The sequence below is a fragment of the Saccopteryx bilineata genome, chromosome 4, assembly GCF_036850765.1.
Source record: "Saccopteryx bilineata isolate mSacBil1 chromosome 4, mSacBil1_pri_phased_curated, whole genome shotgun sequence".
In the NCBI taxonomy this organism is placed as follows: domain Eukaryota; kingdom Metazoa; phylum Chordata; class Mammalia; order Chiroptera; family Emballonuridae; genus Saccopteryx; species Saccopteryx bilineata.
The window spans coordinates 276,095,850-276,113,624 of record NC_089493.1 but is presented as its reverse complement, the minus strand read 5'-3'; the positions used below and the strand labels follow the sequence as shown (position 1 = coordinate 276,113,624).

The 17,775-nt window shown below is 42.0% G+C and overlaps 1 protein-coding gene across 1 annotated transcript in view; it reads left to right on the top strand.

The window, feature by feature from the left end:
• The first annotated feature begins 16,163 nt into the window (after nt 1-16,163).
• Nucleotides 16,164-17,775, top strand: part of BMERB1 (bMERB domain containing 1) — a 117,108-nt gene continuing 115,496 nt past the window's right edge. The window contains exon 1 of the mRNA XM_066274786.1: nt 16,164-16,417. Within this exon, the coding sequence (XP_066130883.1) occupies nt 16,312-16,417 (106 nt within the window). The 5' untranslated portion in view covers nt 16,164-16,311. The remainder of the gene's footprint in view (nt 16,418-17,775) is intronic.

Sequence of the window (17,775 nt, the reverse complement as noted above, 5' to 3'; positions counted from 1 at the left end):
GCCAGTTAGCTCAGTGTATAGAGCGTCTGCCCAGTGTGTGGACATCCTAGATTGGATTCCCAGTCAGGGCACACAAGAGAATCACCCATCTGCTTCTTTCCTCCTCCCTCTCCCCTTTCTCTCTCTCTTCTTTTCTTGCAGACAGTGGCCGGATTGGTCTGAGCGGCAGCCCCGGGAACTGAGGATAGCTTGATTGATTCGAGTATTGGCCCCAGACAAGGGTTACCAGGTGACTCCTGGTTGGGATGCATGTCGGAGTCTGTCTCTCTATCTCCCCTCCTCTCACTTAAAACACACACACACACAAATTTTCTGGCTTGAATGGCTGGCTGGAACAAAAGTGTCACATCGTGGTAGGGAATACAGAAGATAGATTTTAGATGACAGGTTAATGGAGCTGTCCAACAGAGAGTTGCATATACACATATGAAAATATAGATTTGTGAATATTCAGCACCTCTTTGCTCATTTTACTATATAGTTTATGTCAACCCTCTTCCAGAGAGGTCCTGACCTGTATTGGTGATGATTGAAGAGTCTAAGATTGGGTCTGTATGTACCTAGTAAATATGGGTAGGATGCAAGGATTTTGCTCCCTAGATGGAGCAGTATTGTGAAACATCCAGAAATATTAGCCCTGTGTACAAAGTTTCCTATTAAATCAATTCCACATGAAAAAGTTGGTTGATTTGAACATAGCATATAGCAATTGTGTTATATGATTTTTTAAGCTAGATGCAAATTAGGGAGCATTAGATGGCTTTTTATTTTGTTTACTCAGTTTGTTCATTCATTTAGTCAACGAAAATTTGCTGAGTCTCTACCATGTGCCATTTGATATTCCAGCTCTGATGATTCACAAGTGAGTAGAACACATTTCTACTCCATGGGTATACTCATGTCAGTGTGAAAATTATAATAAGTTGTGCACGCTTCTGGTGAATGTTATTTGGCGTGAAATTCTGGAGGATGGCTTAATAATGGGCACCAAATGCCTTCGACAATGTGCACATCTTTTTATTGTTGTTAATTTATTCTGTTCATTAGCTTCCACATATGAGTGAAATTATATTATACTTGTTTTCCTCTGACTGGCTTATTTCACTTAGCATAATACTTTTCAGGCCCATCTATGCTGTAGCAAAAGGTAAGACTTCCTTCTCTCTTACAGCTGAATAGTATTCCATTGTATATATGTATCAGAGCTTTTTTATCCATTCATCTACTGATGGGCACTTGGGCTGCTTCCAAATCTTGGCTATTATAAGTAATGTTGCAATGAACACAGGGATACACACACACACACACACACACTTTTTATTTATTTATTTAAATTGATTGGATTGACATGGTTTCAAGTGTCCCACTCAATATAACACCCTCTACGCACCGCTTTGTGCTCCCCCGTGCCCCATGTAAAGTTTCTTTCCACTCCTTTTTGTTTCCCTTTGCTCCCTTGCCCCATATCCATCCCTCTTCTCCCTCTGGCTCTTACTACCTTGTCATCTGTATATATGTGTTATGTGTATATCATTTTGGTTAATCCCCTTATCTTCTTTGATCTTGTCCCCTCTTCCTCCTTCCCTCTGACAGATGTGCATCTGTGCCCAGTGACCTTGCCTCTGTTTCTATAATATTTTGTTCCTCAGTTTATTATGTTGATTAGAGTTCATATATAAGCGAGATCATATGGTATTTGTCTTTCTCTGTCTGGCTTATTTCACTAAGTATAATGATCTCCAGGTCCATCCTGGAGATCACAAATGGTAATATGTTCATTAAGCTATAAGTTCAATAAGTATAATATGTTCAAAATTTCTTTGTGTTTCACAGCTCATAGCATTTCATTGTGTAAATGGATCACCACTTTATTATCCACTTGTCCACTGTTTCCAGTATATATATGTTCTTGGCATGGCATATGTATTAATTCAGCACTTCAAGGAATTTATCCTAAGGAAATAAAGGACAACTGCAAAGCTTTAACTGCAAGATTCCTTACAGCTTTGTTGATAATGTCCAAGAAGTGGGGAACAATTTGATTGTCCGCAAACCAAGGAGGTTAAAGAAATTATTTTGCAGATAGCAGGAAGCCAGTGGAGAAAAATCCACTGGAGGGTTTGTTTGTTGTTTAGTACAAGGATGGTATTGTGTGTGTGTGTGTGTAATTTTAGAAGCAGTGTAGATTATGGTCTCCAGTGGGGAACAATTAGAAAAGAAAGTTTTTGCAGTAGTTTGGAATAAAGGTGTTGCAGAATTGAACTAGAGCAAGGGAGTGGGAATGGAGAGAGCTCCCTTTGGGAGACACAATAGGATTTGTTGACTGACCATGGGTGGGGGAGAGTGTGAAATATTGCAGAGTCAGATACTGAGGATAAATCTGATATTTCGAATTTAGGAGAAGCCGGTTTTTTTAGGGGGGAACATGAGTGTGATTTTGAACATGATCAGGCTGAGGTTACAAATCCTCTCTTGTTTATTGCCATGGTGATCCCTTGAGAAGAAAGGAAAGCTTTGAGAGGAGATATGGATTGTGATTAAGTGTTTGGGCTCTGAGGCTGGCTGGTTGAGACTGAATGCAGGTCCTGCCACTTAGGAGCAAGCAATTTAATCAGCCGCTCTGAGCTATAAGCCCCAATCTCATAGAATATTCTTTAGAGTATAGAGTTAAGCAGGGTAAGTCTTGCAAAGTGTTTCGTGTGTAGTAACTGCCCAATACGTGTCAGCTTAAAAAAAGAAAGTATTGTAGAAAGCACCATAATAGAGGGAGGGTCCCACATGCCCTGGGGATTTTTCTCAGACTCTCTCCCCACCCTATGCAGACACGCGGCCTTGGCTTCACTCAGTTACTGCTCCGGCTTCGCTAAAACATCTGCTACCACTCACTGAGCACTTCTTACAGAAATACCAGCTCCCTACTCTCTTACAGATGCAGAGCTTCACATCCTAAGGCTTGAACATGTATTTCCTCAGCTTCTTTTCTCTACCCTAAGCCTTCTTTAATAACAATACACAGTGTGCTTTCTGGCACTCTCTTTGACTTTATTTGCTCTTCCAAATCCACTTCCCTCTTTTGTCAGTTTTCCCAAGGTTGATATTTCCAAGAAGTAGGTGGAAATATCCAGGAGAGGGACTGGGGAGGGCACGTGCAAGCCATTGGTGTTGAGGCCACAACAAAAGATAGGTTTAACTAGGAAGGCATGCAGGATGAGAAGATGAAAGGATATACACACTGGAGAACCATTACTGAAGTGGGTGAGCAGTGGGGAGAGAGCTCGGGAAGGAGACAGAGAAGGGAGGGCTGGAACTTAGAAGCCAGAAGACCCAGGAGAGAGTACAGTCCTGGAAGCCAGGTAAGGTGGAAGGTTAGAGTACGGCCTGGCCCCTAGTAGTACACTTTTTTTTTTTTTTGGAGAGATTAAATAGGATGATGACTGAAAAGAAACTATAGGATATGGCAGTAAATACGCCATCAGAAATCTTAGAGCAGTTTTGGTAGAACAAAGGGGAAATGAACTGCCCAAGGTCGCTAGGACCTACCTAGGTGGTCTGTTTCCAGAGTCCATGTTCTCCATCGCTCTGCTCTATAAGTAATATTTTTTGTATGCCCACTAAAATGTTGGTTGCGTGTCTTGAGTATTTGAGTGTGTTGGAAACTGCTGGTATGCTATTTCATTGTTATACATATATACATGAAATGCCACAACCCGAACTCATATTTGCACACTGAATTCCATGTTCACTCTTCCCTAAGCTGAGAGAGGAGGTTTCTTGACAAGTTTGATTTATTGTACCCATCTGCATTTACTTTAGATGTCTAAGAAATACATCCATATTTGTTTTATGAAGGCTATGTCCGCCCAAGATATTGATTACAGAGCTTTACAAACAGAACAAACCAACAGAATATCCCAGTTTTGGTGAGAGAAGAGAGCTGTGATAACCCCGGCTCTGCATGTGAAAAGCGTATGGCTCTGCTTCGGTGTCTGCCTTGCGTGTGTAAATAGCAGCTGCTTTGCAGAACGGTTGACATGGGGTGGGCTCCTGGACCGGGCCTGAGACATGCAACTTGGTCCAATTCTAGAATTTTTTAGTCCTTTGTGAGTGTTATTCAGTGCTTCCTGAGACTCCTCAACTATAAAAATACAAGATCTCTGCTAACCATCTGTGTAGGAAAGCATGGATAACACTGATCTGCATTGAAGAAGTCTGTAAAAGGAGGAATATTTTATTATGACACGTCATGACAACACAGAGTTAAATATTCTAGAATTTATGTAAGGGCGATCTTGATATTTTGATGATTACAGCCTAACACTTAAGCCAGTTTTTAACTTCAAGTTATGATAATAATTATCATATTAATAATAATAAATGAGCCTAACCAGGCAGTGGTGAAGTGGTTCAAGTGTCAGCCTGGGATACTGAGGACCCAGGTTTTGAAACCCCAAGGTTGCTGGCTTGAGTGTGGGCTCATCAGCTTGAGCACAGGGTCACTGGCTTGAGCCCAAGGTTACTGGCTTGAGTAAGAAGTCACTGGCTTGGTTGGAGGCCCCCCTAGCCCCAAGGTCAAGGCACATATGAGAAAACAATCAATGAACAACTAAGGTAATGCAATGAAAAGTTGATGCTTCTTATCTCTCTCCCTTCCTGTCTGTCTGTCCCTCTCTCTCTCTAAAAAAAAGAAAAAGAAAAAGAAAGCAATCAATGAACAACTAAGGTTCTACAACTATGAGTGATGCGTCTCATCTCTCTCCCTTCCTGTCTGTCTGTCTGTGCCTGTCTATTCCTCTCTTTCTCACTAAAATAATAATAATAATAAATGACATCACTGTGTTAAGCATGCTACATATTGTAGATAACCCCATTTTATAGGAAAGGAAACTGCTCCTCGGAGAGCTTCAGTAATTGATTCAAGGTGCTATACAGGATCTTCACTGAGGCAGCTTGGCTTCAGAGCTCCGGTCTTACCCACTAGAACAGCGGTTCTCAACCTGTGGGTCGCAACCCCAGCAGGGTCGCCTAAAGCCATCGGAAAATACATAATGCATATCAGGTATTTACATTCCGAATCATAACTGTACCAAATTACAGTTATGAAGTAGCCACCAAAATTATTTTTTGGTTTGGGGTCACCGCAACATGAGGAACTGTATTGTGGGGTCACGGCATTAGAAAGGTTGAGAACCACTGCTCTAGAACTTTCTCTTCCAAATCTTTTTTTTTTTTTTTTGTATTTTTCTGAAGCTGGAAACGGGGAGAGACAGTCAGACAGACTCCCACATGCACCCGACCAGGATCCACCCGGCACGCCCACCAGGGGCGACGCTCTGCCCACCAGGGGCGATGCTCTGCCCCTCCGGGGCGTCGCTCTGCCATGACCAGAGCCACTCTAGCGCCTGGGGCAGAGGCCAAGGAGCCATCCCCAGCGCCCAGGCCATCTTTGCTCCAATGGAGCCTTGGCTGCAGGAGGGGAAAAGAGAGACAGAGAAGAAGGAGGGGGTGGGGGTGGAGAAGCAAATGGGTGCTTCTCCTATGTGCCCTGGCCAGGAATCAAACCCGGGTCCCCCGCATGCCAGGCCGACGTTCTACCGCTGAGCCAACCGGCCAGGGCTTCTCTTCCAAATCTTAACATTAATATTTCTTCTCATGTGAACAATGATTTCTAGAATTCTCACTTTCTAGCAGCAACACTTCTTATATTTCTTCGAGTCACTGGGAGATCCCCCCCCCCCTCAACCCCCATCTTAAGCTTTTCATTGAAACACAGATAAATTCCTCTCTGGTTGTTCCACTGGTTCTGTCATCACTGTGCATGACTGACAGGCTGTGATTCAGCCGGAACACAAGGCGCAGCACCATACTGACTACTGGGGGTGGTGGAGGCAATCCATTTAAATGGCTAGCAACTTTTTTCTTTCAAATATTTCTGAGTTTCCAAATGTTTTCCGGGAACCAAAGAGAGACAAAACTGATCAATGATAAAAGAATGCCCTATTAGGAGAAATTGGGGATATTAGGGGAATATCCCCAATTAGGAGAAATTGGGGATATTAGGGGAAGGAGCCCATTTTGGGAGGGTAAAAGGGGTTCAAGCAACATGAACACACATCCATGTCCATGTTCTTTCCCTTTCTCCTTGATTTAAAAGAGAACAAAAGGCGCATCACGGAAACAGGAAGGGGTCTTTGTGATGTTTTCTCATGAGTACTTTTGTAAGATTTAAACTTTTAAGATCGCTGCCAGATACAGAAGAATAGATACAGTCTTGCTAACAGCCTATTTGCTAGTTGCAAAACGACTAATTCAGTAAAACCCCACAATAATGCTGGACAAAATACATATTCAATGGGAGACAGAAAGGTGGGTAGGGTGAGATGATGGATGGGAGGAGTTTTCTCAGCCCATTTTTTCTGAATTGGGCCAATGCAATGGAGCAGGGGTCCCCAAACTATGGCCCCCCAGCTGCACTTCCGGAAGGGGCACCTCTTTCATTGGTGGTCAGTGAGAGGAGCATAGTTCCCATTGAAATACTGGTCAATTTGTTGATTTAAATTTACTTGTTCTTTATTTTAAATATTGTATTTGTTCCCATTGAGTTTTTTTACTTTAAGATATGTGCAGTGTGCATAGAGATTTGTTCATAGTTTATTTTTATAGTCCGGCCCTCCAACGGTCTGAGGGACAGTGAACTGGCCCCCTGTGTAAAAAGTTTGGGGACCCCTGCAATGGAGCAACTAACTAGGGAATTCCTGGAATCACTGTGTCTGTTTTGCAAATTTCAGTCAGCCACAGAACCTCAAGTGATCTCCATTCACATACAAGCTAGAATGGACAATCACTGTCAGGTGATGCCGGACCCCAGCCAGGACCAGGACAGGTTTGGACTGTGTGGCCCGACCCCTGGAATACCTGCTGGCTGGCTGCACAGGCTGTTGTTCCCAGTCATTTCGCTCACTTTGTGATGATGCACAGTGATTTAGATGTGTAAACCTCTCACTTGATGTCATTTTTCTTGGTAGCAGCTTTATTGTGATATAATGCACATACCATAAAACTCACCCTTTTAAAGGGTACATTTCAATGGTTTTTAGTGTGGTCCTAGAATTATTCAACTATCATTGCAATCAATTTTAGAACATTTTTGCCATCCCCAAAAGAAACCCTGTACCTTTTAGCTGTGTCCCTTTCCCCCCTTCCCTCACCTCCAGCCCTAGGCGACCACTAACCTTTCTTTCTCTATAGGTTTGCTATAGATATACTTTCTGTATAGATACAGTTCTAGACATTTCACATAAACAGAATCATACAATATGTTGTCTACTATGATAGGCATCTTTCACTTATAGTGTTTTTAAATTTATCCATGATGTAGAATGTATCAATGCTTCATCCCTCTTTATTACTAAATAACATTCCTTTGTAAGGATTGCCTTATGTTATTTATTCATTCATCAGTTAATGGACATTTGAGTTGTTTCCACTCTTTCAGCTACTGTGAATAATGCTGCTAGGGACAGTCATGCACAAGTTTTTGTGTGGATGTATCTTTCTTTTCTTTTGGGTATACCCAGGAGGGGAATTGCTGGATCATATGGTAACGATGTTACACTTTTGAGAATCTGTCGGACTGTCTTCCAAAGTGGCTGCACCATTATACATTTCCACCAACAATGCCTGATGGCTTTAATTTCTCTTCTTAATGTCATTTATTTATTTCTCTCTCTGTCTTTCTTTTAGTGAGGGAGAGAGAGAGTGTCAGAGAGACAGAAGGAGAGGCAGGGATAGAGGACAGGAAGGGAGAGAGATGAGAAGCATCAATTTGTTGTTATATCACTTTAGTTGTTCATTGTTTGCTTCTCATACATGCCTTAACCGGTGTATCCAGCGGAGCCAGTGACCCCTTGTTCAAGCCAGCAACTTTGGGCTCAAGCCGGTGACTCTGAGCTCAAGCTGGTGAGCCTGTGCTCAAGCTGGATGAGCCCACACTCAAGCTGGTGACCTCAGGGTTTTCAACTTGAGTCCTCAGTATCCCAGGTTGAGGCTCTATCCACTATGCCACCGCCCAGTCAGGTACAATGTCATTTTAATAGGTTTCTGTTTTTGGTTTGGAGACTTCTGTTGACATTTGACATATTCTCAAAAGGCCAGAACTCAAAGCATCAGCCAGTACGATGTAATAATAATAATAATAATAATAGTCATAATATCTTGTATACTTATATTGAGGCCTTTTATGTGCTGTGGGGCATTGTCTCACTTAATCATCATGACAGTCCTCTGATATAGGTAATGCCATTTGAACTTTAAAGATGATGAAAGTGCGGCTTAGAGAGATTGTGACATGTCACACAGGGTCACACAGCTGTCAGGTGGCAGAGTCAGGGCTTTGAACTCAGATCCTTCCGATTTTAAAGACTGTATTTTTAAAAACCATGCTATTCTGATAAGCTCAGCACCATGGACATTTGAAATTGTCAATATGCTGGATAAAGTATCAAATTACTAAGGTGAGATTGCATTATTTTCCCTTTCAATCAACCGAAATGACAGTTACAAAGGTGTCTTGCACTGGCCCCTGCTGCCCTGGCCCTTTGCAGTCATCCCTCACCCCTCTGAGTCCTTGGCATTCCCAGCAGAGCGAGGCAGTGAGCCAGGATGAGGAGCCAGGGCTAAGAGAGCCACTTAATAATTCCACTTAGACTGTTACCTCGGCCACTTATTGAATTTAAGGCATTATCTCCCTCAACTAATGCAAACAGGGTCTGGGCACTGCTGTGGCAGGGGTGGTTTTGTCGTCTAGGATTACAGAATTGTATTACTCACACTTTTTAGAAACAAAATTTATTCATTTTTGAATGATAGAGCAGCTTGATATAGATGCTGAAAAATTCAGAAAGCTAAAAAGAAAAGGATTTCCATCAAATCTCAATATTTTTGTGTATTTACTCCTAGTCCTTTTATTTTCCATGCATTAAAAACATCAATTTCCTTTGATTATAAAAGTAATGCATATACCTTGTAGGAACATTGGAGAAGTCAAATAAAACATTTATTATATTAAAATTCATAGTTAGTCACTATCAACATTTTGGTGTATGTCATTGTGTTTTATTGAACATATATACATCATATATGAACATATAACAAATTTGCAATCACAGTATTTTTAAAATTAATTTCTACCTTTGTTCTATGAAGTAATTAATATGACTGAGGTTGCGGTGTACACTTGATCTTAATAGAGAAATCAAGAACAATAGCCTATACTTTATATTACAGTTTGTATTCTCTTCTTCTTATGTCTTGATTAATACTGTGTTAAATGTTTTTCCCATGGTATTTCCAACTCTTTGTAAACATCATTTTAAATAGGTATATGATGTTACATTGCATGCATGCTATAATTTAATTAGCCATTTCTCTTTTGCAAGATATTAGACATTTCCTAGATTTCCACATTTTGTGTAAATTATGAGAAATATCTTGTGTTTAAGTATATTTTAATATTTCTTTTAAAAAAATTTTTTTACAGAGAAAGAGAGAGAGAGTCAGAGAGAGGGATAGACAGACAGGAATGGAGAGAGATGAGAAGCATCAATCATCAGTTTTTCGTTGGGACACCTTAGTTGTTCATTGATTGCTTTCTCATATGTGCCTTGACCGTGGGCCTTCAGCAGACCAAGTAACCCCTTGCTCAAGCCAGTGACCTTGGGTCCAAGCTGGTGAGTTTTGTTCAAACCAGATGAGCCCATGCTCAAGCTGGCGACCTCGGGGTCTCGAACCTGGGTCCTCCGCATCCCAGTCCAATGCTCTATCCACTGCGCCACTGCCTGGTCAGGCATATTTTAATATTTCAATTTATTTCTTAGAGTAGATTCCCAGGAGTAGAATGATTAGATCTAATAGACCTGAGTATTTTTTTTTCTTTTTATTTTTTTAGCAAGAGAGGGACAGGAAGGGAGAGAGATGAGAAGCATGAACTCAAAGTTGCATCACTTTAGTTGTTTATTAATTGTATCTCATATATGCCTTGACCAGGGGGCTCAAGTTGAGCCAGTGACCCCTTGCCCTAGCCAACCTGGCTTAAGCCAATGACCTTTAGGCTGAAACCAGCGGCCATGGGATCATGCCTATGATCCCACACTCAAGCTGGTGAGCCTGTGCTGAAGCTGGTTGAGCCTGAGCTCAAGCCGGTGACTTTGGGGTTTTGAACCTGGGTCCCCCGCATCCCAGTCTGACGCTCTATCCACTGTGCCACCACCGGTCAGGTTTTTCTTCCTTTTTAAAAATTTTTTATTTAGGATCACAAAATATTTCAACATACAAAAAGTAAAGAGAATAACAACAAAGATCCCTGAACCCACCAACTATCTTAAGGGTTATACACCCTTTTATTTAATTAGTTTTTTAAAAATATTGAGATATAATTTCTATACATAAAGGGCATATTTCTTAAGTGACTATTGCAATAAATACATCTATTCTTTTTTCTCTCTCTCCATATATATATATATATTGATATGTATGTTTGTATATATACACATATCCCAATATATCACCAATCAGATTATACATTTCTAGCATTTTAATAAGCATCTGCTCATGTTGTTTCAGTACCTTTCTAAAAGTAACCATTATTCTGACATTTATCACTATAGGTGAGTTTAACCTGTTTTTGAATTTTCTAGAAATTATTTAGTATATACTCCTCTGCATCTGGCTTTTTTGCTTAATACTATGTATTGAAGATTTATTCATTTTGTTGGTCTTTTCTATTGCCGTGGCCATAAACACAGAAACAACATATAATAAATGTTAGGGAGGATGTGGAGAAATTGGACCCCTTAGCTGGTGGGAATGTAAAATGGTTCAGCCATTGGGTAACAGTTTGGCAGGTTCTTGAAAAGTTACACAGGGAATGCCAGATGACCAAGCCATTTTACTCTTAGGTAACTCACCCCAAAGCACTTAAAACAGGCACTCACACAAATACTTGCGTACAAATGTTCATAGCCAAAAGGTAGAAATGACCCAAATGTTCATCAATGGATAAACGGATAAACAGAGTGTGGTGTTTTCACACAATGGAATATTATTTAGCCATGATGGGGAGTGAAATACTGATACATGGTACAATGTGAATGAACCTTTTTCTTTTTTTAAAGAAGTAGATATCTATTTTTTTAAATGTTTGTTTTATTGATTTTAGAGAGAGAGAAAGGGTTGAGAGAGAGAGAGAGAGAGACAGGAACATCAATCTGGTCCTATATGTGCCCTAACTGAAGATTGAACTGGCAACCTGTGCACTTCAGGGCAATGCTCTAACCAGCAAGCTATCCAGCCAGAGCATGGATGAACCTTAAGAACAGTATGCTAAGTGAAAGAAGCCAGACATAACAGGTCACATGTTGTATGATTCCACTCATATGAAGTATCCAGAATAGGTAAATCCACAGAGAGCAAAAAGATTGGTGGTTGTCCGGGGCTGGAGGGAGTGGGGAAAGTGGGTTAACTGCTTAATGGGTGTGGGTTTTCCCTTAATGGGGGAAGAAGTGTTTTGGAACTGGATAGAGGTGGTGGTTGTACAGCATTGTAAAAGCGCATTGTCACTGAATTGTTCACTTTAAAATAGTTCATTTGATGTGAATTTCACCACAATAAAAACATCTAATGCAGTCAAACATTATTTTTCTTTATGGTTTGTGTTTTAACATACCCTTCCACTACAAAATAGTTAAGGTGTTCTTCCATATTATCCTAGAAGTTTTTAAAATTTTGCTTTTCTCATGTAGGTCTTTAATCCATCTGGAGAGAGAGAGAGAGAGAGAGTATGTGAGATGGGAAATATAAGGATATGATTTTTACTTTAGTTTTCTATTTGGTTAGGCAAATAGCTCAGCATCACTTATTAAATAGTCTATTCTTTCTTACTGATTTTTAAGGCTTTCTCTGTCATATATAAACTTTTCAAATATGTGTGGGTCTCTTTGGGGGTTCTTAATTTTCTCCTTATGTCTTAGGCTTTATAATAGAGTTTGATATCTGGTAGTTAAGTATTTTTTTATTTTCTTCACCGTTGTCCTGTCTATTCCCAGCCTTTGATCTTCTATATAATTTTAGGGTCAACTTGTCAAAGCTTATTTTTCTTTTATTTATTTTTTAAGACTTTATTTATTCATTTTAGAGAGGAAAGAAGGAGGAGAGAGAGAGAGAGAGAGAGAGAGAGAGAGAGAGAGAAGAGGGGAGGAGCAGGAAGCACCAACTCCCATATGTTCCTTGACCAGGTCATCCCAGGGTTTCGAACCGGCGATCTTAGCATTCCAGGTCAATGCTTTATCCACTGCGCCACCACAGGTCAGGCTCTTTTATTTTTTACATTTTGATATTTATTTACAAAAATGGTCCAGAAAGGGATTGGGCCAAAATTACAAGGTGATAAGTTGTTTTAAAATAAAACTTAAAAAAAAAAGTTGTCTTCCATTGTATTGTTTCTAGCAGACTAGAGTCAGCCTAAAAGTCATATTAAAAAAATTTATCGCCTGACCTGTGGTGGCGCAGTGGATAAAGCATCGACCTGGAATGCTAAGGTCACCGGTTCGAAACCCTGGGCTTGCCCAGTCAAGACACATATGGGAGTTGATGTTTCCTGCTCCTCCCCCCCTCTCCCCTTCTCTAAAATGAATAAATAAAACCTTTAAAAAAAATTTATCGCCTGACCTGGCTATGGCACAGTGGATAGAGTGTTGGACTGGGATCCGGAGGACCCAGGTTTGAGACCTTGAGGTCGCCAGCTTGAGCGCTGGCTCATCTGGTTTGAGCAAAGCTCACCAGCTTGGACCCAAGGTCGCTGGCTCGAGCAAGGGGTTACTCAGTCTGCTGAAGGCCCATGGTCAAGGCACATATGAAAAATCAATCAATGAACAACTAAGGTGTTGCAATGAAAAACTGACGATTGATGCTTCTCGTCTCTCTCCGTTCCTGTCTGTCTGTCCCTATCTATCCCTCTCTCTCTGTAAAAAAAAAAAAAAATTATCTTTCCTATTGAGATTTTAACTGGGAATTGCACCAAAGAGAATTGCCATCTTTATGTATCTTTGAATTAGGCATATCTATCTCTTCATAATTTCAGTTCATTTTTAATGTTGCTTAACAATGCAAGATAAAATTAATTAATATTTCTGGTAATGGAAAATGGTTTTCTCCTCAGATTTTTTGCCATTATGGTTATATTTTAAATTTGACTAATATTGTACTCTTTAAGTCTAATTTTGATATCAAGATCATTGTATCTTCATAAAATGAGCTCTGAAACAATTTTTACAAAATAAGAATTATTTTGTAAAATAATTATCTATTATCTGGTGAAACTCACCTATATAACTGTCTGGGCCTGTTGCCCTTGTTGGATTGAGGAGGAAAATAAATTTCTATATTACAATTCAGTTTTTGTAATGGCTAGCTTATAATTTCTTAAATATATTTTGATAGTTTAGTTTATAAGGAAAATGTTCTTTTTCAACTAAGTTAAAAAAGGTTTTTGTATTTGTATCATGTCTACCTTTTCTTCTTCATGTTACTTATGCCAGCCTATTTTGATGAGTCTTGAGAGGTTTGCCTTTTTATTAGTTTCTTCCTTCCAAGCAATCAGCTTTCGGCTTTGTTGAATCTCTCTAGTGCTTCTTGGTTTTCTATTTCCTTAATTTATACTCTTATCATTATTTTCTTTTTTCTGCTTTACTTAAATTTTATCTGTTCTTTTTTCTTAATGTCTTTTGAGTTAAACACAACCCATTTTTTCCACCATTTTAACCATTTCAGTTCAGGTGTTAAATACATTCACATTGTTGTGCAGCTGTTACCACCACCCATCCCCATTCCTCTTTTCATCTTGTAAAACTGCACAGCCAACCCTAGTCAACAGTAACAGCTCACTTCCCCCTCCCTTCCCTGACCACCAACATTCCACTGTTTGTCTCTATGAATTTGATGACTCTAACTACCTTATATACTGTATGTGGAATCATATAGTATTTGTCTTTTTGTGACTGGCTTATTAGACTAACATCCACAGGTTTTATCCATGTTGTAGCACATTACAGAATTTCCTTCCTTTTTAAGGCTAAATCATATCCTATTGTATGGAAATACCACATTTTGCTTATCTATTCATCCTAAACTGTTTGTTTTTAGCCTTACATTTTTTTTCTTTCTTTTTTTTTGGGGGGGGCAAGTGTGTATGCACGTGAGAGACAGACAGTAAGGGAGAGAGATGAGAAGCATCAACTCATAATTGTGGCACCTTAGTTGTTTATTGATTGCTTTCTCATATGTGCCTTGACCAGGAGGCTCCAGCTGAGCCAGTGACCCCTTGCTCAAGCCAGCAACCTTTGGGCTCAAACCAGCGACCATGGGGTCATTTCTATGATCCTACACTCAAACCAGTGACCCTGTACTCAAGCTGATGAGCCTGTGCTTAAGCTAGATGAGCCTGCGCTCAAGCTGGTAACCTTGGGGTTTTGAACCTGGGTTCTCAGTGTCCCAGGCTTACACTCTATGCACTGTCCCATGACCTGGTGAGGATAGCCTTACATTTTTTTTTTTTCTTCATTTTTCTGAAGCTGGAAACAGGGAGAGACAGTCAGACAGACTCCCGCATGCGCCCGACCAGGATTCACCCGGCACACCCACCAGGGGCGGTGCTCTACCCCCCAGGGGGCGATGCTCTGCCCATCCTGGGCGTCGCCATATTGCGACCAGAGCCACTCTAGCGCCTGAGGCAGAGGCCACAGAGCCATGCCCAGCGCCCGGGCCATCTTTGCTCCAATGGAGCCTTGGCTGCAGGAGGGGAAGAGAGAGACAGAGAGGAAAGCGCGGCGGAGGGGTGGAGAAGCAAATGGGCGCTTCTCCTATGTGCCCTGGCCGGGAATCGAACCCGGGTCCTCCGCACGCTAGGCCGACGCTCTACCGCTGAGCCAACCGGCCAGGGCTAGCCTTACATTTTTTAATGCATTCATTTAAGGCTATGTACTTAACTTCCATAAAAACTTACAAGTTTTGCTATGTGATTCTTTCATGGTTCTCCAGGTCTAAATATTTTATGATTTTTATTATTTCCTTTTTCCCTTAGGAGCTATTTAGAAATTCATTAATAATAACTTTTAAAGATTCTTGTTACCAGTTGCTAAATCATTTTCTTGAAGAGCCGGGCCATTTTACACTTCCACAAATGGTCCCACATAACATCTTAAAAACAACAACAAACAAATATCCCATGTCCTGTAGCACCCCCCCCCCCCTACAAAATACCATACCTGTTTAGGCTAGGGGTCAATATAATAAAGAGCCTAAGTCTGGATTCAAGTGCTGACCAGACCACTTGGTAAGTGTGGGACTTTCGGCAAATAACTAAATCTTTTTGAGCTTCAGCTTCATCCTCTGTAAAACAAGGCCAATCAAACAGTATCTGTTCCACAGAGTTTTGGAAAGTGTTTTGGCATCTAGCTCTCATTCAATAAATGTTATTATTATTATTATTTTTAATCAATCAAGCTTCTGATTTTACTTTGTAACTTTAATGCTGGCATGCTTTGTTAGTATGACAAATACCTAGGTTTCTGGGCAGTAAAGACCTATATACCAAACAGCTTTTTATACTCGTTTCCCAATATTTTTGTTTCTCTCAAGTTCATGCAAACACATACAGAGTCGACACAGGCACTCCCACAGAAGACTGTCCCATTTCATATTCAAATTGTACACACAGATGCAGAAGACAGAGATTCTTACAAAAAAAACACCCCTCATTCAGCCAAGCACAGAACCCACAGATCCAGGTCCACATTCACACTTCTGCATACTCCCCACAAAGATGGATCCATCGCCCACAAACAGAGACACACAAATCCCACTCAAAACCTAGCAGCCTGCTGACATATCACAAGCTACCCAAAGTGTCAGCCCCATTCAGAACATCGCCATTGGCTCCACTGTGGGCAGGGGCCTTGTTCTTACTTCCTTTGGGTTGGCTCTATTTTAGTTGTTGTTTTTGTTGTTCTCCTTAGAGTTATCATAACCCCTTGTTCTGTCTTACCCAGCCCCCCCCCCAGCCTCCATTGCGCATGCGCTCTGCATCCCTCCCCTTCCTGGGTACCAGTCAGCGCTCCCGGGCCCTCGCGGCGGAAGAGATGGAGCAGCGTCACGAGCGCCCGGCCCCTTAAAACCCTGCTGGCTGGAGCCGCCTCCCTCCCGGCAGCCCGCGGCGGGGATGGAGTAAGGGAGTACCCATCGACCTGCCCGCGGGGATAAGCGATGGAGTTAAAGCAATCTTTATCTACCCATCTGGAAGCTGAGAAGCCTCTGAGGCGCTATGGGGCGGTGGAGGAGACGGCGTGGAAAGCGGAGGGACTGGGGAGAAGTGAGTACTTCCGAGGAAGGAGGGTACATTTGGGGATCCGTGCCCTATAGCCAGCCGGTGGTCGCAGGACGCGGGGCTGTAAGGAGCGGACTAAGGAAAGCGCCCCCGCAGCGGGGATTTCAGGGCAGGAGGGGATGCGCAGCTCTGCGACGCGCTCTCCCGTGAACAAAAGGGGACTCTCTGGGCTGGGCTGCACCTGGAGGCTCGGGAAACCGCAAGGCAGCTAGCGGAGAGCCTGGGGAGGACTCGGGAGTCCCTAATCTGTAAGCTTGTAACTGGTCTTAGAAAGTAGGGTCTCGCCCGCAGCCCAGAACGGAGGGTCTGTTCTCTGGCTGGGATGCGCTAGGACTCTGGGGCCGTTGGACCATCCTGGAAAGCGCCCACGTCCCTAGAGAGGGGGGAGTGTCCGCTGGGTTTCCACTGTGCCTTTCCCCGGGCACGAGGTTCGGGGCACATTTGAAATGCCTGGCGTTTCTTCCCACCTTCTACTGGGTTGCGGGTGGGAAGGAAAGGGCTAAGGGAAGGTTTAACCCTGTGCACACCCTCTCCTTTCTTCCTCGACTCAGTCAAAGTCTTTGGTTTGGATACAGTCCTAGAAGGTAGTTTCTGAAACCGACCCACTGTGTTTGCTCGTTCTCTCCACTGTATTTTGGGGTTAACGACATTTCCAAATGAACCAAAGATTTTTGTTTTTTAATTAATAGGACTTTAATGGAACTCCTGCCCTCAAAGTACAGAGGCAGACTCAGGGTCACCAGCCCTCCCTGCAAAGCGAGGGCGCTTCCCAGTGCCCCTGCCCTTGCGTTGCTTGCTCTAGATGGGGCCTCCTGCTGGGTTGGGAAAGGCCCACTGCGCTTCTCAAGGACCCTCAGCTTCCTGCATTGGCACTGAGTAACCCTGCTCAGCACCAATCTCAGAGCTATGTTGGGCCAAACTATTGTGAATGTTCTCTTTTTCTGCCTTCACCTGGTAGAAGACTGTGTGTGGGGGTAGGGGTGGGGGTGGGGCGCTTTCTTCATGCCTGTAATTACAAATTCAGAAAGTCTTCCTAGAATGGCTCAGCTGTGTTCTGGTTCTCACGGATTCAAGTTGAAATCACAATCAACTGCCTTAGTTTTGCTCCTGTAACCCATAGTGCTCCCAATCTCTCTCCTTCTTTCCTTTTCTTTCTCTTTTTGAAATATTGGTCTTTTCTTCTGTTTCATCCTTTCAAAGACACTTTGGCTGACAGCAGGGCTGAGGGTCTCAGACAGGCTCAAAATAATACCCACAATGGCTGCCTTTTATTGATAGGCTGCCATGTACCAGGTCCTGTGTAAGAACTTTAAATGCACCAGCTCATTCAATCCCCACAATAG